Source organism: Oncorhynchus masou, chromosome 12, assembly GCF_036934945.1.
Source record: "Oncorhynchus masou masou isolate Uvic2021 chromosome 12, UVic_Omas_1.1, whole genome shotgun sequence".
Lineage (NCBI taxonomy): Eukaryota > Metazoa > Chordata > Actinopteri > Salmoniformes > Salmonidae > Oncorhynchus > Oncorhynchus masou.
Genome location: NC_088223.1, coordinates 550,722 through 578,671, shown reverse-complemented (window position 1 = coordinate 578,671; position 27,950 = coordinate 550,722). Strand labels below are relative to the sequence as shown.

At 42.6% G+C, this 27,950-nt stretch overlaps 2 protein-coding genes across 4 annotated transcripts in view; one reads left to right on the top strand and one right to left on the bottom strand.

Annotated features, from left to right (window-relative positions):
- Window positions 1-1,158, bottom strand: part of seh1l (SEH1-like (S. cerevisiae)) — a 31,466-nt gene extending 30,308 nt beyond the window's left edge. The window contains exon 1 of one of the 2 annotated variants that reach the window (XM_064979428.1): window positions 1,083-1,158. In XM_064979428.1, coding sequence (XP_064835500.1) covers window positions 1,083-1,137 — 55 coding nt within the window. In that variant the 5' untranslated portion in view covers window positions 1,138-1,158. Of the gene's footprint in view, window positions 1-961; window positions 1,059-1,082 lie in introns of those variants that run through there. The other variant, XM_064979429.1, reaches the window with a different exon arrangement.
- Window positions 7-26,745, top strand: ptpn2b (protein tyrosine phosphatase non-receptor type 2b). Of its 2 annotated transcripts, none has more exons than XM_064979426.1 (10): window positions 7-211; window positions 1,177-1,267; window positions 1,493-1,593; window positions 4,639-4,737; window positions 5,465-5,602; window positions 12,783-12,992; window positions 15,971-16,132; window positions 16,423-16,637; window positions 18,007-18,114; window positions 26,062-26,745. In XM_064979426.1, exons 1-10 carry the CDS (start codon window positions 155-157, stop codon window positions 26,081-26,083), a joined length of 1,203 nt encoding a protein of 400 aa, XP_064835498.1. In that variant the 5' UTR covers window positions 7-154; the 3' UTR covers window positions 26,084-26,745. The 2 variants fall into 2 exon arrangements, with proteins under 2 accessions (XP_064835498.1, XP_064835499.1); XM_064979427.1 differs by lacking the exon at window positions 7-211 and adding an exon at window positions 692-782.
- The last annotated feature ends 1,205 nt before the right edge of the window (window positions 26,746-27,950 follow it).

Genomic DNA, 27,950 nt, shown 5'->3' with positions numbered 1-27,950 from the left:
GCACGCGCAAATTACGCCCGAATAAAACGTCAACTCTACTGACAAAGTCTGTAATCGTTTTTTTTTTTTGGGGGGGGGCGAATTTGTTTTAAAACAAGTAATGACTTAAATAGTTTATAGTTATCATCCATATTGATAAAAGAAAAGTTTAAAAATGGACCAGGACTTTAAGGACATGGATTCAGAGGGCCGGTGGCAGAACTTATACATAGTAAGTTAGCTAGCTGTTGGCCTGTCTGTTAGCTTAGCTGATGCAGCTAGCAGCACCAGTGTCAGCTGCTATTTACGCACGTAAATAGCAGCTATAGAAATACGCACAGATGTTTATTGCTTAGTTCTCTTGTTGCCTTTTACTTTGCTGTCTTTAGACATGTCTTTTCGGCGATGGCGCACAACAATACTCAGCCAGACTCCAAAGCCGAGTGCCAGCGGAGTTTTTAGCGTGCTCATACATGCGGTTACTGACGATATCCTCGCTAAGAGGTTTATCTAGCTAGCTATTTGGCTGACGGTTGTTCTCTTATCCATAGTAAGATTAGATTGACAGCTACAAACACATCGTTTGTCAACAGCTTCAAACCCTTGCTGGTGGTGCCAACTAGTTAGTGTTTATTTGGGGAATCGCAGATTACAACTATTTCCTGCATTTGTTGGTCAACGGGTTTAACCTTTTAAACATCCATTGGTTGCTGCCTAGTGTGGAAAATTGTTATCATGATTTGATAGCAACCGCTGTGTTTAATTTGTTTAAGGACACTCCTAAAGATGAAATGCCTTTCTCCGTAAGTTTGTTTCCCATCCTTGTTTCAGACCAGTCAGTTGTGCTAATGAAACCTGCCTTTATGTCATGATCATTTTTAGGGATGAAATTATTCCTGATCCATAAGGAATTTCTGCTCTTCTGTCATTCACTGTTCATAAACTACTAAAATAGTCCCCCAAACCTAAACCATTATCCTACCAGTAATACACAAGGCTCCATTGAGTTCCCACAGCATCCTCCATCCTATCAGCAAGTGTGACCAAAGGATATACAGTAGCTAAACATGGTCTGATTCTGTGAATATCTAAAGTAGTCTGACCTTGTGTGTCTTCAGAAACCACATGGTACAGTAGGTATATAGAGGACCAATTCATAGTCTATTAGTCCGTGATGACTAAACCGTTTGTTTGCAGGAAATACGGAATCAGTCCCATGAATGTCCTTTAAAAGTTGCTAAATATCCAGAAAATCGCAACCGGAACCGATACAGAGATGTCAGTCCATGTAAGTGACTTCATACTCCTTTATATCTTGTTCTTTAAAAGGTTTCGTTGTTGTTGTCTTGAACCGTACCACATTGACTGCAGTATGATACCAACTTCAGATTCAGACAACTTTGTCCTCGATGAGGCAGTTCATTTTGCAGCAATACAATACATACATGAACTTGTCTTTCACTTGGATATGTTGTTCATATATTACTTCTCTCCTCTGTTGTTGTCTGTGTAGTTGATCACAGCAGAGTTAAACTGGAGAACACAGAGAACGACTACATCAACGCCAGCCTGGTGGTCATGGAGGAGGCTCAGAGGAGCTACATTTTAACTCAGGTGACTTGTCCATTCTGTTGTTATTGTTGTCCGTTCTCTTCTTATTGTTGTCCGTTCAGTTTTTGCCTATTTTGTTTTTATTGCACCCATCTACAGCCCTCTAGTATGTTTTCCTCTTTGTATTGTTTCTTTCCAACTACGTCTGACTTCTATATCAGTTCTTGATGAACAGCACCAACACTTGATGAACAGCACCAACACTTGATGAACAGCACCAACACTTGATGAACAGCACCAACACTTGATGAACAGCACCAACACTTGATGAACAGCACCAACACTTGATGAACAGCACACTTGATTAATATAACTAAGACTGATTAACAGAATGGACACTAATTTACTGAACACTTGATGAACCCGAACTAACACTTGATGAACACAACAAACACTTGATGAACAGAATAATTGATTCTCAGATTACTTGATTAACAGAACAAGCACTTGATTAACAGAACGAGACCCTTTTTTTCAATTTTCCCATAAAATTACATACCCAAATCTAACTGCCTGTAGCTCAGGCCCTGAATCAAGGATATGCATATTCTTGGTACCATTTGAAAGGAAACACTGACGTTCATGGAAATGTGAAAGGAATGTAGTAGAATATAACACAATAGATCTGATAAAAGATAATACAAAGAAAAAATGAACCGTTCTTTTGTATTTTTTTGTACCATCATGTTTGAAATGCAAGAGAAAGGCCATAGTGTATTATACCAGCCCAGATGCAATTTAGATTCTGGCCACTAGATGGCATCCGTGTATGTGCAAAGTTTTAGACTGATCCAATGAATCATTGCATTTCTGTTCAAAAGTTTGTGTCAAGACTGCCCAAATGTGCCTAATTTGTTTATTAATAACTTTTTTTGTTCCAATTGGTGCACTCTCCTCAAACCATAGCATGGTATTATTTCACTGTAATAGCTACTGTAAATTGGACAGTGCAGTTAGGCTAACACACATTTAAGCTTTCTGCCAATATTAGATATGTCTATGTCCTGGGAAATGTTCTTGTTACTTACAACCTCATGCTAATCGCATTAGCCTAGGTTAGCTCAACTTTCCCATGGAAGGGACACTGGTCCCGAAGAATTTCAGAACTAACACTTGATTAACAGAATACTTGATTAATAATGTAACAATTAACAGAACACTTGAAAAATTGAACACATGATTAACAGAGCAAACACTTGATTCACCAATCTAACGATTAACAGAACACTTGGTTCTCAGAACACTTGATTAACAGAACACTTGATTAACAGAACCCTTGGTTAAAACCATTTTGGGATAAGGGGCAGCATTTTCACTTTTGGATGAATAGCATGCTCAAAGTGAACTGCCTCCTACTCTGTCCCAGATGCTAATATATGCATATTATTAGTAGTATTGGATAGAAAACACTCTGAAGTTTCTGAAACTGTTTGAATGATGTCTGTGAGTATAACAGAACTCATATGGCAGGTGAAAACCTGAGAAAAATCCAACCGGGAAGTGGGACATCTATGGTTTGTAGTTTTTCAAAGCTTGGCCTACCGAATACACATTGAGATATGGATAAAGTTGCACTTCCTATGGCTTCCACTAGATGTCAACCGTCTTTAGAAACTTGAATGAGGCTTCTACTATAAAGGAGGGGATCATGAGACCTCTTTGAGTCGGTGGTCTGGCAGTGCCTTGGGTCTCATGACGCGCGCTCCCGACAGTTACCTCTCGTTCCAGTGCTTTTTTTCAGACAAAGGAATTCTCCAGTTGGAACATTATTGATGTTTTATGTTAAAAACATCCTAAAGATTGATTCCATACATCGTTTGACATGTTTCTAAAGGACTAATGGAACTTTCCGAGTTTTTGTCTGGACGAAGTGCCTGCGCCTCATGAAGATGGATTACTGGGCTGAACACGCTAACAACAAGTGGCTATTTGGACAAAATTGATGGATTTTATGAAACTTTATGGAACAAATCAGTCATTTATTGTCGAACTGGGATCCCTGGGAGTGCCATCTGATGAAGATCATCAAAGGTAAGTTAATATTTATGGTGTAATTTCTAACTTTGTTGACTCCAAAATGGCGGATATTTCTCTGGCTGTTTTGGGTTCTGAGCCCCGTTCTCAGATTATGCTTTTGAAATCTGACACAGCAGGTGCATTCAAGAGAAGTCTCTTTAATTCTGTGAATAACAGTTGTATCTTTTATCAGTGTTTATTATGAGTATTTCTGCAAAATCACTGGATGTTTTGGAATCAAAACATTACTGCACGTAATGTGCCAATGTAAACTGAGATGTTTTGATATAAATATGCACATTATCGAACAAAACATACATGTATTGTGTAACATGATGTCCTATGACATGATGAGGATCATCAAAGGTTGGGGATTAATTTGATCTATAGTTCTGATTTTTGTGACTCCTCTCTTTGGCTGGAAAATGTCTGTGTGTGTTTTTGACTTGACTCTGACCTAACATAACATTTTAAATCGGACACAATGGGTAGATTAACATGATGTTTATCTTTCATTTGCTGTATTGGACTTGTTAATGTGTGAAAGTTACATATTTCTAAAAAATATTTTATAATTTTGCGTGCTGCCTTTCAGCGGAATGTTGTCGAGGGGTCCCGCTAGCAGAATGCCTGCCCTAGAAAGGTTAACAAAACACTGAACACTTTGTTAACAAAACACTTGATTAATAGAACACTTGATTAACAGTGAGTAAATCACAGAACACACACGTTAAGGTTCTGTTTAACCACAGCCACAGTGATGTTGTTACAGAGCAATGACTGGAAAAAAGGAAATGGATGAAGGGTTTGATGGGAGGAACTCAATGTTACCACATTGACTAAAACAATCTGTTTGCACTCTGACCTGGTGGTATGATATCATATGAATGATGTTTCTAAGCCTGAAAAGTTACAAATAGAACTGTTGATATCTTGTATTATTTATTACTTTACTAACCCCCAAATGCACTTACATTTCCCAATGTGTAATCTTGGTTAGCTAATGGGCTTGTGTCTGTGCGTCATCCACAGGGTCCTCTGAGGAACACCTGTGGTCACTTCTGGTTGATGATCTGGGAACAGAATACCAAGGCTGTCATCATGCTGAACAGAGTCATAGAGAAGGGATCAGTGAGTACATAACTACTATCTTCTAGTATTGCCTGCATGTGGTACACAGATCACACTATTTTTGTTAAGGTGGGGGAGTGAAAAGCCACTTTCTGTGGAGGGGTATTTCCGCCTACTCTGTGTGGTTTAGAGAGTGAATTCCTGGTCTGGTGATGCTTGGTGGTGGGAGGTGTTAAGATGGCAGTTAAGTCTGTACTACTGTAGGTCTGTGAGAGGGGACCTGACAGTTCCCCAAGCCACAGGCTTTATGCCTCAGATGCTACTTGAGCTGACCTCCCCTTCATGTCATCTTGTGTCAGAGTAGCAGCAGTAGGTGTTGGATCATGAGTTTAGTTTCCCTTCCTGGAAGAGGAGGAGCCAGGGGTGAATATTGGTGTCATGAGGTTCTATTCAGTGTTGTTATGGCCAACAGATGCCTTTTAATAGCATGACATTACGTAACCTGGTTGTCCATATTTTAGAAGGACTTGTAGAAAATGAATGATTAACTGTATCAAATTTAGTGAAACCTTGTAGCTTTAGTCTTTATAGGGACTGTCACTGCATTAAGTAGAATGCTGGGCTACACATACTTTGATAATATTAATCATAATAATAAAACATGGGACTGATAGTGCTTATTCAGAATATTATTAAGACTGGAAACACTTCTCTTTTCTGTCATAACTTCACTGTTCAACTAAGGTGGCTGGCTGACTGACTGTCTTCTGTATTTCCCGCCTGACAGGAAAAGTGTGCTCAGTATTGGCCAACGCAGGATGAGCATGAGATGTCTTTCAGAGATACACATTTCCTGATAACGCTGGTTTCAGAAGACGTCAAGTCCTACTACACAACCAGAGTGCTGGAGCTGCAAAATGATAAGGTGAGTCTCTTTCATGTGGTGGAAGTCTGAGTAATGCAGGAGTGTAATCTAGGATCAAATCACATTTATTTATATAGCCCTTCTTACATCAGCTGATATCTCTGTGCTGTACAGAAACCCAGCCTAAAATCCCAAACAGCAAGCAATGCAGGTGTAGAAGCACGGTGGCTAGGAAAAAGGTCAAAACCTAGGAAGAAAATAAAATAAAATAGTAAAATAAAGGTAAAATAAAAATAAAGAGGAACCAGGCTATGAGGGGTTCTGGCTGTGCCGGGATGGAGATTATAACAGAACATGGCCAAGATGTTCAAATGTTCATAAATGACCAGCAGGGTCAAATAATAATAAAAATCACAGTAGTTGTCGAGGGTGCAGCAAGTCAGCACCTCAGGAGTAAATGTCAGTTGGCTTTTCATAGCCGATCATTGAGAGTATCTCTACCACTCCTGCTGTCTCTAGAGAGTTGAAAACAGCAGGTCTGGGACAGGTAGCACGTCTGGTGAACAGGTCAGGGTTCCATAGCCGCAGGCAGAATAGTTGAAACTGGAGCAGCAGCACGGCCAGGTGGACTGGGGACAGCAAGGAGTCATCATGCCGGGTAGTCCTGAGGCATGGTCCTAGGGAGAGAGAGAAAGAAAGAGAATTAGCGAGAGCATACTTAAATTCACACAGGACACGGGATAAGACAGGAGAAATACTCCACATATAACAAACTGACCCTAGCCCCCCGACACATAAACTACTGCAGCATAAATACTGGAGGCTGAGACAGGAGGGGTCAGGAGACACTGTGGCCCATCCGATGATACCCCCGGACAGGGCCAAACAGGAAGGATATAACCCCACCCTACTTTGCCAAAGCACAGCCCCCACACCACTCAAGGGATATCTTCAACCACCAACTTACCATCCTGAGACAAGGCCGAGTATAGCCCGCAAAGATCTCCGCCACGGCACAACCCAAGGGGGAGCGCCAACCCAGACAGGAAGATCATGTAAGTGACACACCCCTCCTAGGGATGGCATGGAAGAGCACCAGTAAGCCAGTGACTCAGCCCCTGTAATAGGGTTAGAGGCGGAGAATCCCAGTGGAGAGAGGGGAACCGGCCAGGCAGAGACGGCGGTTCATTGCCAGACTACACTCAATCATATGACCTACTGAAGAGAAGTCTTCTGTAAAGACTTAAAGGTTGAGACTGCGTCTCTCACATGGGTAGGCAGACCATTCCATTAAAAATGGAGCCCTGCCTCCAGCTGTTTGCTTATAAATTCTAGGGACAATTAGGAGGCCTGCGTCTTGTGACCGTAGCGTACATGTAGGTATGTACGGCAGGACCAAATCAGAAAGATGGGTAGGAGCAAGCCCATGTAATGCTTTGTCTCAGGTCTCCTCTGTGATCTTATTCAGTGTGATTTAAAATTGATGCTTGATCAACGTGCTGGATTAGCAGAATGCTGACGAGCCATATATCTAAAATGGTGTGAATATGATGCATTAGAGATTATTTCCATACATCTCTATTAGAGCTGGGCGATATGGACAATAAGTAATATTGCGATAAAATACAGTCTTTTCCGTTTGTGGCAGGGCTCTAGACTGACAATTTTCCATGATTGATGTCCAAGTTTTTAGTATATTTTTTTTCAAGATGAGTGATAAGAGAATTGTCCAGTCCATTGGGTATCTCACTACACCCCCATATGCCACGTCTTGAAATATACAGACAGATGTATTAAAAGTACGTTTACGTTGTAAAACGTCTGACAGCCAACTTTCTAGCTCCGCCCATAACTTTGGGACTTTGTAGCATTCCCAGAAGGTATGAATTGAGTCATTTTTAGTTTTACACTTAAGACATGACTGCCATTGTGCTGTAGAATGTATGAATTTTGTCTCTTGTATAATACATTTAACGTACATTTTTCTTAACTGTAATTTGGTTAATTATTCTCCAACTTTCCCTCCATCTTGTCCAAACATCAGTTCTTTTTAAGTCTTGGCTCCAAGATTTTTTTCTAAAAGATTGTCAGTTGGATATGCTCTCTTCAAGTATTTGTATTTCTTCCCTATCATATGAACATCATTTTCTGATTCAAATAAGATTCCTTCGAGGATGCTCTGTCTAACATTATTTCAAATCCAAATTTAGGTGTATGTAACTTTTAAGTTGTTTGTATTTGAAACTATCATGGAAAGAAATCTGTTTTCCAATGTATCTGTGAATTCTGGAAAGCTATCCAAGGATTGTTCCATAAGGTTTTGTTTTTAGGGAGTGATATTGGTTCTTGTAGAATATGTTTATAGTGTTCTTAACTATGTAATTGTTAATGTTCTTTGCTTTATCTTTTGAAAATAGACACGGAAAAAGATTCTGGGGATGCGCATCTTGAATTATGTACCCATTCTTCCTATTTAGTACATTTAACTATATGTCACAAGTAAAAGCCTTGGGTAGTGAGTTGATACAATTACAATCTGGAAGGTTAAAACCACCCTCAGACTTAAGGAGGATGTTAAACTTTCCTTTTTATTCTATGAATTTTATTTGCCGATATAAAGTCTTATGACCAAGTAAACTTTTTTAAAGAATGTCTTTGTGGGGTAATTAGTAATAATGAAAATAAATACCAGGCGTTTAGCAGCAATGCCATTATAAATACATTTATTCTACCTGTAGATGTATGGGAAGATGATTCCATTTAATTAGATGTCTTTGTGGGGTAATTAGTAATACCGAAAATAAATACCAAAACTTTAGCAGCCATTCTAGAGGTTTATTGTACCTGTAAGATTTATGGGAAGATTATTCAATTTAGTTAGATCTGCTTTCATATTGTTGAGTAATGAAGTAAAGTTATCTGATATAATTGTTGTTTGTCACTTATTAAGCATCCTATGTAGTTCATATTTTTTGTGGTCTCCTGAAAGGATTGCTGTTTTTTCTGTATCCTGAGATTTGAGTATTCTGAAAATATTCTTAGCAAGGCATTGAGTTTTCAATATTTGTCAGGTATTTCAGGAGATCATCTGCAAATAAGTTTAGTTTATTTTCATGTTTACCAATACTGATACCTGTTACGTTTGTCCTGTCTAATTCTTTCTGCAAGCAGTTCAATTGCCAGTGGAAACAGGAAACAGGAAGGGGGAGAGAGGACATCCCTGTCTTGTCCCCCTTTCTAAAGCATTCATCATATAATATATTATTTGTGTATATTTTTCCTTTAGAACATTTATTCAATATGTTTTATTAAATGTATTATTTCAGCTGGAAAGTTGAAAGTGTCCAAAGTTTTGAATACAGAAGGCTATTCAAGACGATCAAAAGCCTTTATGGCATCAACAGCCATAATTGAATAATCTGTCTTGTTTTTTTGCATATTGTATTAAACTGAAACATTTGTTTGATATATAACAAGTCTGGTAAGACGTTTGCCATTCTATTGCTTATAAGCTTTGTTATAATTTTGTCACAATTTATTGAATTAGACTATAATCAGCAGGGGACTCTACAGATTTTCCTGGTTTCAATTTAACTGGAATAACTATTTGATACATGGAACTAGGAAGTACTGAATTGTGTGACGTGTGTGTTGTCATTTGTGCAAATAGGGGGGCTACATTGTCCCAAAATGTTGAATAGAATTCTTTGGGAAGCCATCCATTCCTGGTGATTTCCTCCATGCAAATGTTTTAACAGTATCTAATATTTCTTCTTGGGTGTTTTACGGTTTTAAGCTTTTTTTTTGTCTGCTGATATTTGCTTCGGACTTGTTGAGTCTAAGAAGGTTATAGGATCCGTCAAACTGTTAAATTCTGATTTATATACATTTTCATAGAAGCTTTTAAAATAGTAATTAATCACACTGTTTCTAATGACCACTTTTGTATCTTAGTTTTAAAATATATATAATTGGTTTACCATGTGTTCATTTTATGAGAGCTGTGAGATATTTACCAGGTTTATTTTCCATTAAGTAGTATGCTTTATTTGAGTTTAACCTGTAGTTGTTGGCTGTCTTCAAAAGTAAAAGATTGTATTCCTGCTTTAAGTTCAGAAATGGTATTTTCTTCTTTACCTTGTAAAGATTTATGGGCTTTTTCTAAGATATTGATTTGCTTTCATTTAAATTTCTATATCAGATTCAACCTTTGGCGAGTATGAAATGATCATTCCCCTAATGTACACCTTAAAAGCATCCCAAATTGTATCAGGGGTCTGCTTTTCTCTGTCTACATTTGTTTATCTATTTATACAATTTTGGGTCCAGAAGATTATTTTCTCCTGGTGTAATTAAGCACGATGCTAGAGAATGATCCAATATCACTATATCAGATTTTTTTTTTTATCCAGAAAATTGTTGAGTGAATTTTTGGAGAGGAAAAAATTTAGTCAATTCTTCAATAGCTTTTTTACCTTTTGAGAAAAGAATGAATAGTCTTTTGGAGTTGGGAATAGTAATCTCCATGTGTCCTATAAATTATTTGTAGAGATTACATGTTTTGCCTCTTTGGAGGCTCCCTAAATGTGCCTTTGTCATTGATACGTCTGCTAATCTTATCAAATGTATGATTTTAGGTCACCTGCTAAAATAATACTTCCTGTGTGGATGTGATCTAGATTTGCCCCTGATGGGATATACAATGAAATCAATGTGTATTTTGCACCGTGTAAAGTACAATTCAACATAAGAAGATTGCCTTCTTGGTTTATGTGCTGGGATATAAGGGGAAATGGCGTATTCTTATTTATCAGGATGCCTAATGTACACCTCTGCTGTTACTGGAGGTCGACCGATTATGATTTTTCAACACCGATACCGATTTATTGGAGGACCAACAAAATCCGATACCGATTAATCTGCCTATTTTTATATATATATTTGTAATAATGACAATTACAACAATACTGAATGAACACTTATTTTAACTTAATATAATACATCAAAATCTATTTAGTCTCAAATAAATCATTAAACATGTTCAATTTGGATTAAATAATGCAAAAACAAAGTGATGGAGATAAGTAAAAAGTGCAATATTTGCCATGTAAAAAAACTAACGTTTAAGTTCCTTGCTCAGAACATGAGAATGCTGGTGGTTCCTTTTATAACATGAGTCTTCAATAGTCCCATGTAAGAAGTTTTAGGTTGTAGTTATTATAGGACTATTTCTCTCTATACGATTTGTATTTCATATACCTTTGACTATTGGATGTTCTAATAGGTACTTTAATATTGCCAGTCTAATCTCAGGAGTTGATAGGCTTGAAGTCATAAACAGCGGAATGCTTGAATCACAGCGAAGAGCTGCTGGCAAGGAAGTGCTGTTTGAATGAATGCTTACGAGCCTGCTGCTGCCTACCACCGCCCAGTCAGACTGCGCTATCAAATCATAGACTTAATTATAATATAATAAAACAGAAATACGAGCCGTGGGTCATTAATATGGTCAAATCCGGAAACTGTCATTTTGAAAACATTTTTTCTTTCAGTGAAATACGGAACCGTTCCGGATTTTATCTAACGGGTGGCATCCCTAAGTCTAAATATTGCTGTTTATATTGCACAACCTTCAATGTTATGTCATAATTATGTACAATTCTGGCAAATGAATTAGTCTTTGTTTGGAAGAAATGGTCTTCACACAGTTCGCAACGAGCCAGGCGGCCCAAACTGCTGCATATACCCTGACTCTGCTTGCACTGAACGCAAAAGAAGTGACACAATTTCCCTAGCTAAAATAAATTCATGTTAGCAGGCAATATTAACCAAATATGCAGTTTTAAAAATGTATACTTGTGTATTGATTTTCAGAAAGACATTGATTTTTATGGTTAGGTACCCATTGGTGCAACGACAGTGCTTTTTTCGCGAATGCGCTTGTTAAATCACCCCCCGTTTGGCGAAGTAGGCTGTGATTCGATTATATGCAGCGCAAGACAAGCTAGATAAACTAGTAATATCATCAACCATGTGTAGTTAACTAGTGATTATGTTAAGATTGTTTTTTTTTTTATAAGATCAGTTTAATGCTAGCTAGGAACTTACCCTAAGTTAGCTATTTCATGTACCTGCCTGTTTCTGTGCATATTGCTGGCCAAGGCTATATACTACATAATTCACCAACGGGGGAAGTGAGAACTCATGTGTTTTGAGTTCCCACTTCCTCAGGTGGTGAATTGTGTAGCATATAGCTGTTGCTAAATAGCCATGCAATTAATCTAACAGTACATCTATTGTCCAACAAATAAACATATGGCTACACTTCGTACTGCTGGCGCATCATCTCAATTACATACTCAGTAAAGTGGTGTTATTTCCTTAACATTGAAAGTTGAGAAATTCTTTCTATACTCTCATAAAGCTGAGACTCTTCTTTTTTAACAACAGTAAATGCAGCCCTCCCTTCACTCCGTGTGCAAAGGGGGAGAGGGAGTGAGGGCAGATACTTTCAATGCAAGAAGCAGGTTTAGGGCAAATAATGGTTTTAGAACCAAAAATGTCTGCAGGAACGTTGTGTAGCCTAATCATCGAAATTACGGACGTCAGTAAAATTGCTTTGGTTAGAAGAGGGGAAGTGTCAGTGTCGGTAACTTTCAGTTTATTGTCCAAGCTTCAATCTCTTATCTATTATCCCCTCCCTTCCTCCCCAGGGAACGCATACAGTGTACTATCTCCAGGGTTAGGGTCAATGGGGCGGCAGCGTAGCCTAGTGGTTAGAGCGTTGGACTAGTAACCGGAAGGTTGCAAGTTCAAACCCCCGAGCTGACAAGGTACAAATCTGTCGTTCTGCCCCTGAACAGGCAGTTAACCCACTGTTCCTAGGCCGTCATTGAAAATAAGAATTTGTTCTTAACTGACTTGCCAAGTTAAATAAAGGTAAAATAAAATGCAGTGGTCCACTATCTATTATTTTCAAGGATGAGAATTGGAATTTCAGTTTGTTTCCTGAATTTAAATGGAATTGAGTCCAATCCTGCTCCTGTCCATTTGTACTGTAGGACCCAAATGGCACCCTATTCCATTTATGGTGCAGTTTAGACCGGGGCCCACGGGGCTCTGGTCAATAGTAATGCACTAGGGGATAAGGTGCCATTTGGGACAAAAAGTAATGTACTAGGGAATAGGGGTGCCATTTGGGACACAAGCAATGTGTTTTGTCCTCTCTTGTGTCTTCCAGACAGGGGAGAAGAGAGAGATCTATCACTTTCATTACACCACCTGGCCTGACTTTGGTGTCCCAGAATCGCCGGCGTCCTTCCTCAACTTCCTGTTCAAGGTGCGGGAGTCTGGCTCGTTGGGGGCGGACCACGGACCGGCGGTAGTGCACTGCAGCGCTGGAATTGGCCGCTCAGGGACCCTCTCATTGGTTGACACCTGTCTGGTCCTGGTAAGCCCTGCCCCCCCACACTTATAGTTGACACTATAAACCAATGATGTCAAACTTGTTTCCCCGTGGACCACATTCGGTCTTCACCAAGGTCCAGGTGTTCGGAAAGTATTCAGACCCTTCCCTTTTTCCACATTTTGTTACGTTACAGCCTTATCTTAATTTTTTTTTTGCATCAATCTACACACAATGCCCCATAATGGCAAAGTGAAAACAGCCTTACAGAAATGTTTGCACATTTATAAAAAATAAGCTGAAATACATTATTTACATAAGTAATCAGACCCTTTGCCATGAGACTCAAAATTGAGCTCCGGTGCATCATGTGTCCATTAATCATCATTGAGATGTTTCTACAACTTGATTGGAGTCCACCTGTGGTAAATTCAATAGCTTGGACATGATTTGGAAAAGTACACACCTGTCTATATAGGGTCCCAGAGTGACAGAACCTGTCAGAGCAAAAACCAAGCCGTGAGGTTGAAGGAATTGTCCGTAGAGCACCGAGACATGGTGTCAGGGCACAGGGGAAGATTACGGAAACATTTTTGCAGCATTGAAGGTCCCCAAGAACACAGTGGCCTCCATCGTTCTTAAATGGAAGAAGTTTGGAACTACCAAGACTCTTCCTAGAGCTGGCGCCCGGCCAAACTGAGCAATCAGGGGAGAAGGGCCTTGGACAGGGAGGTGACCAAGAGCCCAATGATGACTCTGACAGAGTCAAAGTTCCTCTGTGGAGATGGGAGAACCTTCCAGAAGGACAACCATCTCTACAGCACTTCACTAATCAGGCATATATGGTAGAGTGGTAAGACGGATGCCACTCCTCAGTAAAAGGCACATGACAGCCTGCTTGGAGTTTGCCAAAAGACACCTAAAGGACTCTGACCATGAGAAACAAGATTCTCTGGTCTGATGAAACCAAGATCTAACTCTTTGGCCTGAATGCCAAGCGTCACGCCTGGAGGAACCCTGGCACCATCTCTACTGTGAAGCATGGTGGTGGCAGCATCATGCTGTAGGGATGTTTTTCAGCAGCAGGGACTGGGAGACTAGTCAGGATCGAAGCAAAGATGAACGGAGCAAAGTACAGAGAGATCCTTGATGAAAACCTGCTCCAGAGCACTCAGGACCTCAGACTGGGGTGAAGGCTCACCTTCCAACAGGACAACGACCCTAAGCATACAGCCAAGACAATGCAGGAGTGGCTTCGGGACAAGTCTCTGAATGTCCGTGAGTGGCCCAGCCATAGCCCGGACTTGAACCTGATCAAACATCTGTGGAGAGACCCGAAAATTGCTGTGCAGTGACGCTCCCCATCCAACCTGACAGAGCTTGAGAGGATCAGCAGAGAACAATGGGAGAATCTCCCCAAATACAGGTGTGCCAAGCTTGTAGCGTCATACCCAAGAAGATTCAAGGCTGTAATCGCTGCCAAAGGTGCTTGAACAAAGTACTGAGTTAAGGGTCTGAATAATTATGTGAATGTGATATTTCATTTTTTTCCAAATTGTCTAAAAGCCTTTTTTTGCTTTGTCATTATGGGGTATTGTGTTTAGATTGTTGTTTTTTTTTCCTCTTTTTTCCTTTAATCCTCTATGCATCTCTTTTGGAATTTTAGTTACGATGACCGTTAGCTAGCTGTGGAGAGTGAAGAGATGACATGTAGGTCTGTTCGCTAGCTGGGGGGAGTGTAGGTCTGTTAGCTAGCTGGGGAGAGTGAGGAGATGACATGTAGGTCTGTTAGCTAGCTGGGGAGAGTGTAGGTCTGTTAGCTAGCTGGGGAGAGTGAAGAGACTACATGTAGTTCCATTAGCTAGCTGGGGAGAGTGTAGGTCCGTTAGCTAGCTGGGGAGAGTGGAGGTCCGTTAGCTAGCTGGGGAGAGTGAAGAGACTACATGTAGGTCTGTTAGCTAGCTGGGGAGTGTAGGTCCGTTAGCTAGCTGGGGAGTGTAGGTCCGTTAGCTAGCTGGGGAGTGTAGGTCCGTTAGCTAGCTGGGGAGAGTGTAGGTCCGTTAGCTAGCTGGGGAGAGTGTAGGTCCGTTAGCTAGCTGGGGAGAGTGTAGGTCCGTTAGCTAGCTGGGGAGAGTGTAGGTCCGTTAGCTAGCTGGGGAGAGTGTAGGTCCGTTAGCTAGCTGGGGAGAGTGTAGGTCCGTTAGCTAGCTGGGGAGAGTGGAGGTCCGTTAGCTAGCTGGGGAGAGTGAAGAGACTACATGTAGGTCTGTTAGCTAGCTGGGGAGTGTAGGTCTGTTAGCTAGCTGGGGAGAGTGAAGAGACTACATGTAGGTCTGTTAGCTAGCTGGGGAGAGTGTAGGTCTGTTAGCTAGCTGGGGAGAGTGGAGGTCTGTTAGCTAGCTGGGGAGAGTGAAGAGACTACATGGAGGTCCGTTAGCTAGCTGGGGAGAGTGGAGGTCCGTTAGCTAGCTGGGGAGAGTGGAGGTCCGTTAGCTAGCTGTGGAGAGTGGAGGTCCGTTAGCTAGCTAGCTGGGGAGAGTGGAGGTCCGTTAGCTAGCTAGCTGGGGAGAGTGGAGGTCCGTTAGCTAGCTAGCTGGGGAGAGTGGAGGTCCGTTAGCTAGCTAGCTGGGGAGAGTGGAGGTCCGTTAGCTAGCTAGCTGGGGAGAGTGGAGGTCCGTTAGCTAGCTAGCTGGGGAGAGTGGAGGTCTGTTAGCTAGCTAGCTGGGGAGAGTGAAGAGACGACATGTAGGTTCATTATAATTTCTACACATTTTCTTGTTTGACACCCATGCTATAAACACTATGTGAGAGTGATGTCTCTACTGTATTATATGGGGATATTTTTCTAACCTAAATTGCCTTTCTTAATTGCCAATTAGGGAATAAATAGTTGTATTGAATTATATTAAATGGAATAAGCATGATTAGCATTTTAAGCAAAAGGAATGTTCACAGCCAACAAATACGTCTTCAGCTCTCAACCCCTGAACCTGTGGTGTCTTTGTCTGTCTCTATGGTGTCAGATGGACAAGAGGAAAGATCCATCGTCTGTGGACATCAAAGCTGTGCTGCTGGACATGAGGAAGTACCGTATGGGTCTGATCCAGACTCCTGACCAGCTACGCTTCTCCTACAGGGCCGTCCTGGAGGGGGCCAAGTACATCATGGGGGACTGCTCTGTACAGGTAACAAAGCTAACCCCAACCACACACCTAGCTAACTGGAGGGAGCCAAGAACATCATGGGAGACTGCTATGTACAGGCGGCTAACGCACCGAGCTACAGGCGGCTAACGCACCTAGCTACAGGCGGCTAACGCACCTATCTAGCTGTAAGGAGCCAAGTACATCATGGGGGACTCCTCTGTAGTACAAGTAGAGCACCTGTGGGGCGGCTGGCTCAGAGTCCAAGTGATTTCATTAAAGTTATATTTGAGTTAATCTCTCTATCTCCCCTCTTTCTCTGTTTCCTCCAGAAAATGTGGCGTGAGCTATCTAAAGAGGACCAGGACCCCGTGTCTGATTCTGAATCCCTTCTTCCTACCCAGCCACCCTCCAAGTGTCCCCTGGAGAAATACAATGGCAGCCGGGTGTCCCTGGGGAAAGAGGGAGGGGACGCGGAGCTGGAGGAGAGAACGACGGGGACAGAGTCACCATATAAGGAACAGGATGTGGACGAGAGTACAGCTAAGTGAGTATTGGTGTAGTAGAGACAAACTGTCTGGTAGTGTGGAGACTGGTTGCCTGGTAGTGTGGAGACTGGTTGCCTGGTAGTGTGGAGACTGGTTGCCTGGTAGTGTGGGAGGCGGCCTGCCTGGTAGTGTGGGAGGCGGCCTGCCTGGTAGTGTGGGAGGCGGCCTGCCTGGTAGTGTGGGAGGCGGCCTGCCTGGTAGTGTGGGAGGCGGCCTGCCTGGTAGTGTGGGAGGCGGCCTGCCTGGTAGTGTGGGAGGCGGTCTGCCTGGTAGTGTGGGAGGCGGTCTGCCTGGTAGTGTGGGAGGCGGTCTGCCTGGTAGTGTGGGAGGCGGTCTGCCTGGTAGTGTGGGAGGCGGTCTGCCTGGTAGTGTGGGGACTGGTTGCCTGGTAGTGTGGGGACTGGTTGCCTGGTAGTGTGGGGACTGGTTGCCTGGTAGTGTGGGGACTGGTTGCCTGGTAGTGTGGGGACTGGTTGCCTGGTAGTGCGGGGGACTGGTTGCCCGGTAGTGCGGGAGACTGGTTGCCCGGTAGTGCGGGAGACTGGTTGCCCGGTAGTGCGGGAGACTGGTTGCCCGGTAGTGCGGGAGACTGGTTGCCCGGTAGTGCGGGAGACTGGTTGCCCGGTAGTGCGGGAGACTGGTTGCCCGGTAGTGCGGGAGACTGGTTGCCCGGTAGTGCGGGAGACTGGTTGCCCGGTAGTGCGGGGGAGGCGGGTTGCCCGGTAGTGCGGGGGGGAGGCGGGTTGCCCGGTAGTGCGGGGGGAGGCGGGCTGCCCGGTAGTGCGGGGGAGGCGGGCTGCCCGGTAGTGCGGGGGAGGCGGGCTGCCCGGTAGTGTGGGGGAGGCGGCGGGCTGCCCGGTAGTGGGGGGGGGGGGAGGCGGGCTGCCCGGTAGTGCGGGGGGGGAGCGGGCTGCCCGGTAGTGGGGATATAGTGGAGACAGACTGTCTGTCTGGTTGTGGGGGGCGGGCTGCCCGGTAGTGTGGGGGGCGGGCTGCCCGGTAGTGTGGGGGGGGGGGGGGCTTCCTGGTAGTGGGGATATAGTGGAGACAGACTGTCTATCTGGTTGTGGGGGGCGAGGTGCTGTAAGAGAAGAGACACTGCTACTTTTAGCTGGTTGTATTTGCAGTGTTTCTCTTCCCTAAGGGCTGGTTTCCTGGACACAGATTAAGTGTATTCCTTGACTAAAACATTCAATCATTTTTCAACATGAATTAATTTTTGATACTGGAAACTGTCCCAAAGAGTCTGGGGATGTAAGAAGAAGCTTCCTTTATTGATTGCCTCTATTCTGATCAGAGTGCTGGTGCTAAACTTAGTGGCAAAAAGGTTTGATTGACTTGCATCCATTTTTGCTGCTTTTGTCACAGTGCTCGCAAGAGACCGCGCGATGAGAGGGTGTCTAACTGGACCCCCAAGATCACAGACCCCAAGCAGACGAAGCCCAGCATAACAGACTCTGAAAAGAAGAGAAAAAGGTGAGGATTCATCTGTCCACTGCACCTTTAAAATACAGAATCATTACACTCACTGTACCATTAACTAAATGACCTTCATCACATCAAATAACCAGGATATTGTTTTGGATCCAAACATGTCTGTATTGAAAGGTGATTCATTCACAGGGACAATTTGTTTTATTGTTTTTCTATTTGCTAGGACTTCCTGTGTTAAAGGGTAATAGTTTGTGTGTAAAACACGTAGACTATATTTCTACTATCACCTCAACATAACGTAGCTGCTTGTTTGGGATAATAAATGTAATTTCTCTTGTCGTGTTTCCCAAACCTCTCCTCCAGTACCATGAGCCATCCCACATATCTGATCTATTTCTGGACGAGTATCACCTGATTTTAATTGGTCAACTAACTAACCATCAAGCACTTAGTAGTGGAATCAGGTGTGCTAGTTCTGGAATGGCTCCAACAAGCAGACTAGGTGCTGGAGAGATGAGATGGTAAAATACGGCTTCTTATTACTCTGTAAGCTGCTGCTTCATCTGATAGCTAAACAACCACCCACTTCTCCAGTTTCCCCCACGTACAGATCTAGGATCAGCTTCCCCTCCCCATATCCTAACCTTAACCATTAGTGGGGAAAATACAAAACTGACTGAAGTTCAGCATTTAGGGGGATCTTCACCCTACACCCCAGACAGACAGACAGACAGACAGACAGACACATGCCCATCTCCCCCTTTTGCCCTCAGAACAGTCGAAGCGCTCCACAGGGATGCTGACTCGTATTGACTCCAATGCTTCCCACAGTTGTCAAGTTGGCTGGATGTCCTTTGGGTGGTGGACCATTCTTGATACACATGGGAAACTGTTGAGCATGAGAAACCCAAGCAGTTTTGCAGTTTTTGACACTCAAACTGGTGCGCCTGGCACCTACTACCATACCCCGTTCAAAGGCACTTTTGTCTTGCCCATTCACCCTCTGTATATTGTGTATATGTGCCATTCAGTCGGGCAAAAAAGTATTTAGTCAGCCACCAATTGTGCAAGTTCTCCCACTTAAAAAGATGAGCGGCCTGTAATTTTCATCATAGGTACAATTCAACTATGACAGACAAAATGAGAAACAAAATCCAGAAAATCACATTGTAGGATTTTTAATGATTTTATTTGCAAATTATGGTGGAAATTAAGTATTTGGTCACCTACAAACAAGCAAGATTTCTTGCTCTCACAGACCTGTAACTTCTTCTTTAAGAGGCTCCTCTGTCCTCGTTACCTGTATTAATGGCACCTGTTTGAACTTGTTATCAGTATAAAAGACACCTGTCCACAACTGTTAGGAATAAATGGCTAAACAATATTCTCATTTTAAATAGAACTGTAACTAAGTAAACTTATACACTGTTTTATTATATCTGATTAACAATATGAGTTCATAAGGATTATGTGGCATGAACAAGGAGTAATTAAATATAACGAAAACCAAACTGAGCTCTGGGGTGTTTTAGATAAGGCAGTGAGTGCATTCCTAGGTTTTCTGACCTCTTGAAACTCTGGGGGCGCTATTTCATTTTTGGATGAAAAACGTTCCCGTTTTAAACAAGATATTTTGTCACAAAAAGATGCTCGACTATGCATATAATTGATAGCTTTGGAAAGAAAGATTTTTGAGGCTCTGTTTTCCATTGTCTCCTTATATGGCTGTGAATGCGACAGGAATGAGCCTGCCCTATCTATCGTTTCCCCAAGGTGTCTGCAGCATTGTGACGTATTTGTAGGCATATCATTGGAAGATTGACCATAAGAGACTACATTTTCCAGGTGTCCGCCCGGTGTCCTCCGTCGAAATTGGTGCGTCATTTTCAGCTGCTGGTATTTTTCCATGGGATTCTGAGGGGAAAGCAGGCTTCCACGAACGGCATATCAATGAGGAGATATGTGAAAAAACACCTTGAGGATTGATTCTAAACAACGTTTGCCATGTTTCAGTCGATATTATGGAGTTAATTCGGAAAAAGTTTGACGTTTTGGTGACTGAATTTTTGGTTCGTTTCGATAGCCAAATGTGATGTACAAAACGGAGCGATTTCTCCTACACAAAGATTCTTTCAGGAAAAACTGAACATTTGCTATGTAACTGAGAGTCTCCTCATTGAAAACATCCGAAGTTCTTCAAAGGTAAATTATTTTATTTATTTGGTTATCTGGTTTTTGTGAAAATGTTGCGTGCTAAATGCTGCGCAAAATGCTAAGCTAGCTTGCAATACTCTTACACAAATGCTTGATTTGCTATGGTTCAAAAGCATATTTTGAAAATCTGAGATGACAGTGTTGTTAAGAAAAGTCTAAGCTTGAGAGCTAGCACCATTTCATTTCATTTGCGATTTTCATAAATAGTTAACGTTACGTTATGCTAATGAGCTTGAGGCTATAAATAGAATCCCGGATCCGGGATTGCCCGACGCAAGAAGTTAATTAGAACTGTCAGCTAATTGGTGATCGATAATGGTGAGGGGTCAAGAGTTAATTCAGTTATGTTGTGTGACCTGTGAGTGTGTTAGTGAGTTGGAATGAACTTTTAAACTCACTTAATTCTAGGGCGGGAGGAGGGGATTCATTCCAGAAGCAATGAAATGACGTCATGTTATTGTATATAAACTGTTGCTCATGGTAATGTGGCAGCGCGCTCCGAGAATAAATTCTGTTACCTATTATTGATAAGACTGGTCTCCGTCTATTTTATGCAAACAAGAATCTTACAAATTCTCATAAAATAGATTAAGGGTTTTCAATTAATGAAAACATATTGGAATAACTAAATTACAGTAACAACAACCTCAAACAGTCACACTCCAAATTCCACTATGGCCAAGACCAAAGAGCTGTCAAGGGACACCAGAAACAAAATTGTAGACCTGCACCAGGCTGGGAAGACTGAATCTGCAATAGGTAAGCAGCTTGGTTTGAAGAAATCAACTGTGGGAGCAATTATTAGGAAATAGAAGACATACAAGACCACCGATAATCTCCCTCGATCTGGGGCTCCACGCAAGATTCATTATGGGGTCAAAATGATCACAAGAACGGTGAGCAAAAATCCCAGAACCACACGGGAGGACCTAGTGAATGACCTGCAGAGAGCTGGGACAAAAGTAACAAAGCCAACCATCAGTAACACACTACGCCGCCAGGGACTCAAATCCTGCAGTGCCAGACGTGTCCCCCTGCTTAAGCCAGTACATGTCCAGGCCCATCTGAAGTTTGCTAGAGAGCATTTGGATGATCCAGAAGAAGATTGGGAGAATGTCATATAGTCAGATGAAACCAAAATATAACTTTTTGGTAAAAACTTAACTCGTCGTGTTTGGAGGACAAAGAATGCTGAGTTGCTTCCAAAGAACACCATACCTACTGTGAAGCATGGGTGTGGAAACATCATGCTTTGGGGCTGTTTTTCTGCAAAGGGACCAGGATGACTGATCCGTGTAAAAGAAAGAATGAATGGGACCATGTATCATGAGATTTTGAGTGAAAACCTCCTTCCATCAGCAAGGGCATTGAAGATGAAACGTGGCTGTGTCTTTCAGCATGACAATGATCCCAAATACACCGCCCGGGCAATGAAGGAGTGGCTTCGTAAGAAGCATTTCAAGGTCCTGGAGTGGCCTCGCCAGTCTCCAGATCTCAACCCCATAGAAAATCTTTGGAGGGAGTTGAAAGTCAGTGTTGCCCAGCAACAGCCCCAAAACATCACTGATCTAGAGGAGATCTGAATGGAGGAATGGGCCAAAATACCAGCAACAGTGTGTGAAAACCTTGTCGAGACATTTACAGAAAAGGTTTGACCTCTGTCATTACCAACAAAGGGTATATAACAAAGTATTGAGAAACAAAGTATTGAGAAACTTTTGTTTTCCACCATAATTTGCGAATAGATTCATTAAAAATCCTACAATGTGATTTTCTGGATTTATCTGTCATAGTTGAAGTGATAAATTACAGGCCTCATCTTTTTAAGTGGGAGAACTTGCACAATTGGTGGCTGACTAAATACTTTTTTGCCCCACTGTACTGTACAGACATGAAGCCTCCAGTTTATTCCTGTTACTGGAACATAAATAAGATCCCTGGTTAAAAGGTGTAAATGTCTCTAGACAGCAGCTTCCTAGTGTTTGGTATTATGTCTCCAGACAGCAGCTTCCTAGTGTTTGGTATTATGTCTCCAGACACCCAAAATCAATGTTTTGTTCCCCGAGCCACTTAGTTATCACTTTTGCCTCATGGCAAGGTGCTCCATCATGCTGGAAAAGGCATTGTTCGTCACCAAACTGTTCCTGGATGTTGGTACCATTCTTCATTCATGGCTGTGTTCTTAGGCAAAAATGTGAGTGAGCCCACTCCCTTGGCTGAGAAGCAACCCCACACATGAATGGTCTCAGGATCCTTTACTGTTGGCATGACACAGGACTAATGGTAGCGCTCACCTTGTCTTCTCCGGACAAGCTTTCTTCCGGATTACCCAAACAATCGGAAAGGGGATTCATTCAAGGGGACTTTACCCCAGTCCTCAGCAGTCCAATCCCTATACCTTTTGCAGAATATCAGTCTGTGAATGATGATTTTCCTGGAGAGAAGTGGATTCATTGCTGCCCTTCTTGACACACCAGGCCATCCTCCAAAAGTATTTGCCTCACTGTACGTGCAGATGCACTCACACCTGCCTGCTGCCATTCCTGAGCAAGCTCTGTACTGCTGGTGCCCCGATCCCGCAGCTGAATCAACTTTATGAGACGGTCCTGACACTTGCTGGACTTTCTTGGGGCCCTGAAGCACTTAAATGCAATTCATCAGATCACTCTTCATAACATTCTGGAGTATATGCAAATTGCCATCATACCATCTGAGGCAGAAGACTATAATTAATATTTGTCATTCTCAAAACTTTTGGCCACGACTGTACAGTGTCTGACAGATTTCAGTGCCTTTGGAAAGTATTCAGTCCCCAGACCCCTGTTACACATTTTGTTACGTTACAGCCATATTGTAAAACTGATTCAATAGTTTTTTTTCCCCCTCAATCTACACACAATACACCGTAATGACAAATCAAAAAAAGTTTTTCAGAACATTTTTTGCATAAAACAATCTGAAATATCGCATTTACAGAAATATTCAGACCCTTTACTCAGTACTTTGTTGAAGCACCTTTGGCAGCGATTATAGCCTCAAGTCTTCTTGGGTATGGCACTACAAGCTTGGCACACCTGTATTTGGGGAGTTTATCCCATTCTTCTCTGCAGATCCTCTCAAGCGCTGTAGGGTTGTATGGGGAGAGTCGCTGCACAGCTATTTTCGGGTCTCTCCAGAGATGTTTCGATCGGGTTCAAGTCCGGGATCTGGCTGGGCCACTCACGGACATTCAGAGACTTGTCCCGAAGCCACTCCTGGGTTTTCTTGGCTGTGTGCTTAGAGTCGTTGTCCTGTTGGAAGGTGAGCCTTCGCCCCAGTGTGAGGCCCTGAGCGCTCTGGAGCAGGTTTTCATCAAGGATCACTCTGTACTTTGCGCCGTTCATTTTGCCTGGATCCTGACTCCCAGTCCCTGCTGCTGAGAAACATCCCCACAGCATGATGATGCTGCCACCACCATGCTTTACTGTAGAGATGGTGCCAGGTTTCCTCCAGACGTGACGCTTGGCATTCAGGCCAAAGAGTTAGATCTTGGTTTCATCAGACCAGAGAATCTTGTTTGTCATGGTCTGACAGTCCTTTAGGTGCCTTTTGGCAAACTCCAAGTGGGCTGTCATGTGCCTTTCACTGAGGAGTGGCTTCCATCTGGCCACTCTATCATAAAGGCCTGGTTGGTGGAGTGCTGCATAGATGGTTGTCCTTCTGGAAGGTTCTCCCATCTCCACAGAGGAGCTCTGTCTTTGTGACCATCAGTTTATTGGTCACCTCCCTGACCAAGGCCCTTCTCCCCCGATTGCTGGGCGGCCAGCTCTAGGAAGAGTCTTGATGGATCCAAACTTCTTCCATTTAAGAATGATGGGGACCGTCAATGCTGCAGAAATGTTTTGGTACCCTTCCCCAGATCTGTGCTTCAACACAATCCTGTCTCGGATTCCACTGACAATTCATTCGACCACATGGCTTTGTTTTTGCTCTGATATGCACTGTCAACTGTGGGACCTTATATAGACAGGTGTGTGCCTTTCCAAATCATGTCCAATCAATTGAATTTACCACAGGGGACTCCAATCAAGTTGTAGAAACATCTCAAGGATGATCAATGGAAACAGAATGAATCTCAATTTCGAGTCTCATGGCAAAGGGTCTGACTACTTATTTAAATGTTTATTTAAAAAACAAATGTACACATTTCTAAAGACCTGTTTTCATTTTGTCATTATGGGGTAGTGTGTGTAGATTGCTGAAGAATTTTTTTTTTTTTCAATGCATTTTAGAAAAAGGCTATAACGCAACAACGTGGAAATAATCAAGGGGTCTGAATACTTTCCCAAGGCACCGTATTTCCTTATGTCTGGCTCTGGCCTAAACCTCTATTGGACCGTTTTGGCTGCATTTGCTGTATATGACATCAAAGTGGTGCAGGCTGCTGCTGTGCTGGCCTGTTGGGGACGCTGTAACTGTCCTGTTGTAACAGCAACCCCCACTTCCGTACCTACCGATAAGATGATTCTATAACACAAAGAAGTTCACTACCAGATGTAAAAAGAACACCCCAACTTGTACGTCATTGTAAAGATCCCAGCTTGTGTCTGATCTGTTCAGGTCAGCAGTGCTGGTTTGGTTTTATGTAACATCAGGTTTCTGTGATTGCTTTTCTTGTGGAGTTTGTTTGTTTGCCGGTCTGTTGGTATGTCTTGTGGAGTTACCTCTCTGCATGCTGTGTCACTGTGTTTGTGCTTGTCAGTTGGTCTGCTGTTACTCCAGAGGTGGGCATGTGTCATCCTAGCCTGGTTCCAGATCTGTGCTCATCTACTCTTCCTAGTCTTCCTAGCCTGGTTCCAGATCTGTGCTCCTCTACTCTGTGTGACTGAGTGTAATGACTTGATTATAGAAAGAGACACTGCAATGTATCATCATGTGACTTCTTCCCTCAATGGCCTGCAGGTTTCTGTTCAGCGTCATGTGACTTCTTCCCTCAATGGCCTGCAGGTTTCTGTTGTTCAGCGTCATGTGACTTCTTCCCTCAATGGCCTGCAGGTTTCTGTTGTTCAGCGTCATGTGACTTCTTCCCTCAATGGCCTGCAGGTTTCTATTGTTCAGCGTCATGTGACTTCTTCCCTCAATGGCCTGCAGGTTTCTGTGGTTCAGCATGGATGTTGTCAGGATAAAGCCTGGTCATCATGTCTTACTCAACCTGTGTGCCGTTAGAACTTGTTACCGTTACAAACGTCAGCTACAAGTCCTTTGGGTAAAAAGGTAAAAAAGTATTGTTTTAGATCTGGAAATGTGGATAGACAAACAGACATCAGTTCCTTATCTGGGTCCCTATATCACCAAACCAGGCTACTCCAGACGGTAATACCTGCTTTTTAAACCATAACAGCTTCTTACTGCTCCCTGTTTCATCCATGATGATGATGATGATGATGACCGTAGACCTACACATGTACTTCCATTTCAAATCCCTCAAACTACTAGCCTGAGTGCCAGTCTGTTTGTGCTATCCCTCATTGTCACGCCAAGGACAGCGGTGGAGTTGGTAAGAGTACATCAACAGATCTGGAGCCAGGCTATAGAACTACTGTACCTGGTTGGTTGTGACAGAGCTCTCATTTCGATCCCAGTATTACATCACCTGTAAGCACAGCAGTCTGTGGTTGTGGAACTAAAGCAGGCACATTGGTTCTACATCCAGTACATCTGTTCTTGTGGTCTGTCAAATGGCATGTCCTTATACTGTGTTCTTCTGAAATCAACATCCTCTCTCTGTTGTGACAGGCCGAGAACCAGTGACCGCTAACTGACTCAACCGTGGCTCTAGCCTCCTCCTGATCTGGCTGCTGAGATGACGTTGACAGGAATCTCCCCCCCCCCCCCCACTATAGCTCCCCCGTCCCTCTCTCCCTCTATCCCCCCTCTATATACCTCCCCTCTCCCTCTATATCCCCCTCCCTCTCTATATCCCTCTCTATATCCCCTCTAAAACACCAGCTATGACAGCCTCCGCTACCCGGTAGTGGAATGGAGTCACAATAATGCATCAGCAGTTTGGTTGTTTTATAGTTTTAGCCTCTTCTTACGTTGTCCATTCTATTTTGCTTTGCATCCACGTTGAAAAGGCAGATCTGAGCTAGGCCTGCTATGCATTGCCAATCTGTAATGCTGTTCATCTGTTTTCAGAGGGCAAAATTAAATGTTATATTTTTTATAAGAAATGACTTGAAATGTCCTACCATGTGTGAGGACAGGAGTTGTAATGTTTCCATGATGTACATACTGTACTTTTTAAGAAGTGGAAAAATATTTTTCATTGTACAAAAATGGAAACAGGCATTGTATTTGGTTTAAACAACAAAACAAAATTTCATGACCAGTTTATTTTGAATGAAATTGTCAAGTATACAATTCCTTTATGTAAAAGTGTAATCTAAGAATAAACTGGTTTTATGTAGTTTCCTTAAATGGTTTAATAACCTTTGACTTTGTTTTAAGTTAAATTACTCTTGTATTGGCTACACTGCAACAAGCTTTTTTAAATGTCTATTTCAACCATCAGACTACACTCCAGGGTTCAAATGTTTCAGTAACGTTCACATCCATGACCAGAATCTGGGAAACACCTTGGCTTACCATGCATGCATCAGTGAATTCAAATGCTGTCTTTTCCCATAAACCCTGCAATCTAGGACTGTGTCGGGTTACAATGCTGCCCGGAACACAGTTGCAACTGGCCAAGCCCTTTTTCTTAACCCTTGTGTAGTCTTTTTGTTATTCACCCAATGTTCGCAGGTCTGATGGACCCACAACATTGTTTTTTTTAAACAATACAGCCATAACAATGTATGTAAAAATGCTTAGATCCGTTACAAGCAATATAGACAGCATACATAGTTAATACTTGCCATTTACCGTGGCTCGTGTTGTAAACAGAAATCAATTATAATCAAGACATGGGTGGAATAAATCATGTTTATCTTGAACAAATATAAATGAAACAAGGTTTTCATCTCTATTGATGTTTATTGCTTTGAACTGAACTGGACAGAGTTTACATACAGTATATTATGGAAATGATAAATGAGCCCCATTGAACACATTAAGGCTGGTCTTCACACCACATGAGGGACAGAGTTTTACTGTGTGTGTTGCAAATTTATTTCTTGCACTTGATGCATGTGCACTGTGTCTTCATGTCCTTCTTGGGTCCACACACATCGCAGTGCTTCTTCTTGTTGCTACTGGCTGCAATCTAGAATGATAAACAGTTCAGGAATTTTACTAACATCTCACTCACATAGTTTCATCAGGCCAAGGTAGGAGAGTCAGACACACACATGCAACACTACTCACACTTCCTGTATAGGAGTTGTTGGTCCTGTGGGTCGGGCAGATGGGGCACCAGCATCCTCCTGAACCCTCCTAATGATGGCTGTAGAAGCTGGGGTCCTTGGGATATGTTACCTCCTCTGGATTTGAGGTCTAACCAATGCCTTGTCCAGCTCCTCAAGAAAGAGCCGTCTCCTCTGGAGCTTCCCCCTGTTCCAATCTGGGTTCAAACGCGTTGTAGGCCAAGATGTTGAAGAATATCACAAGATGCCAGCGTAGGGTTCTTCTGCAGCTGTAACCAGTCACCAGCTTGTCTAAATTGTCCATCCATCCTTTTGAGG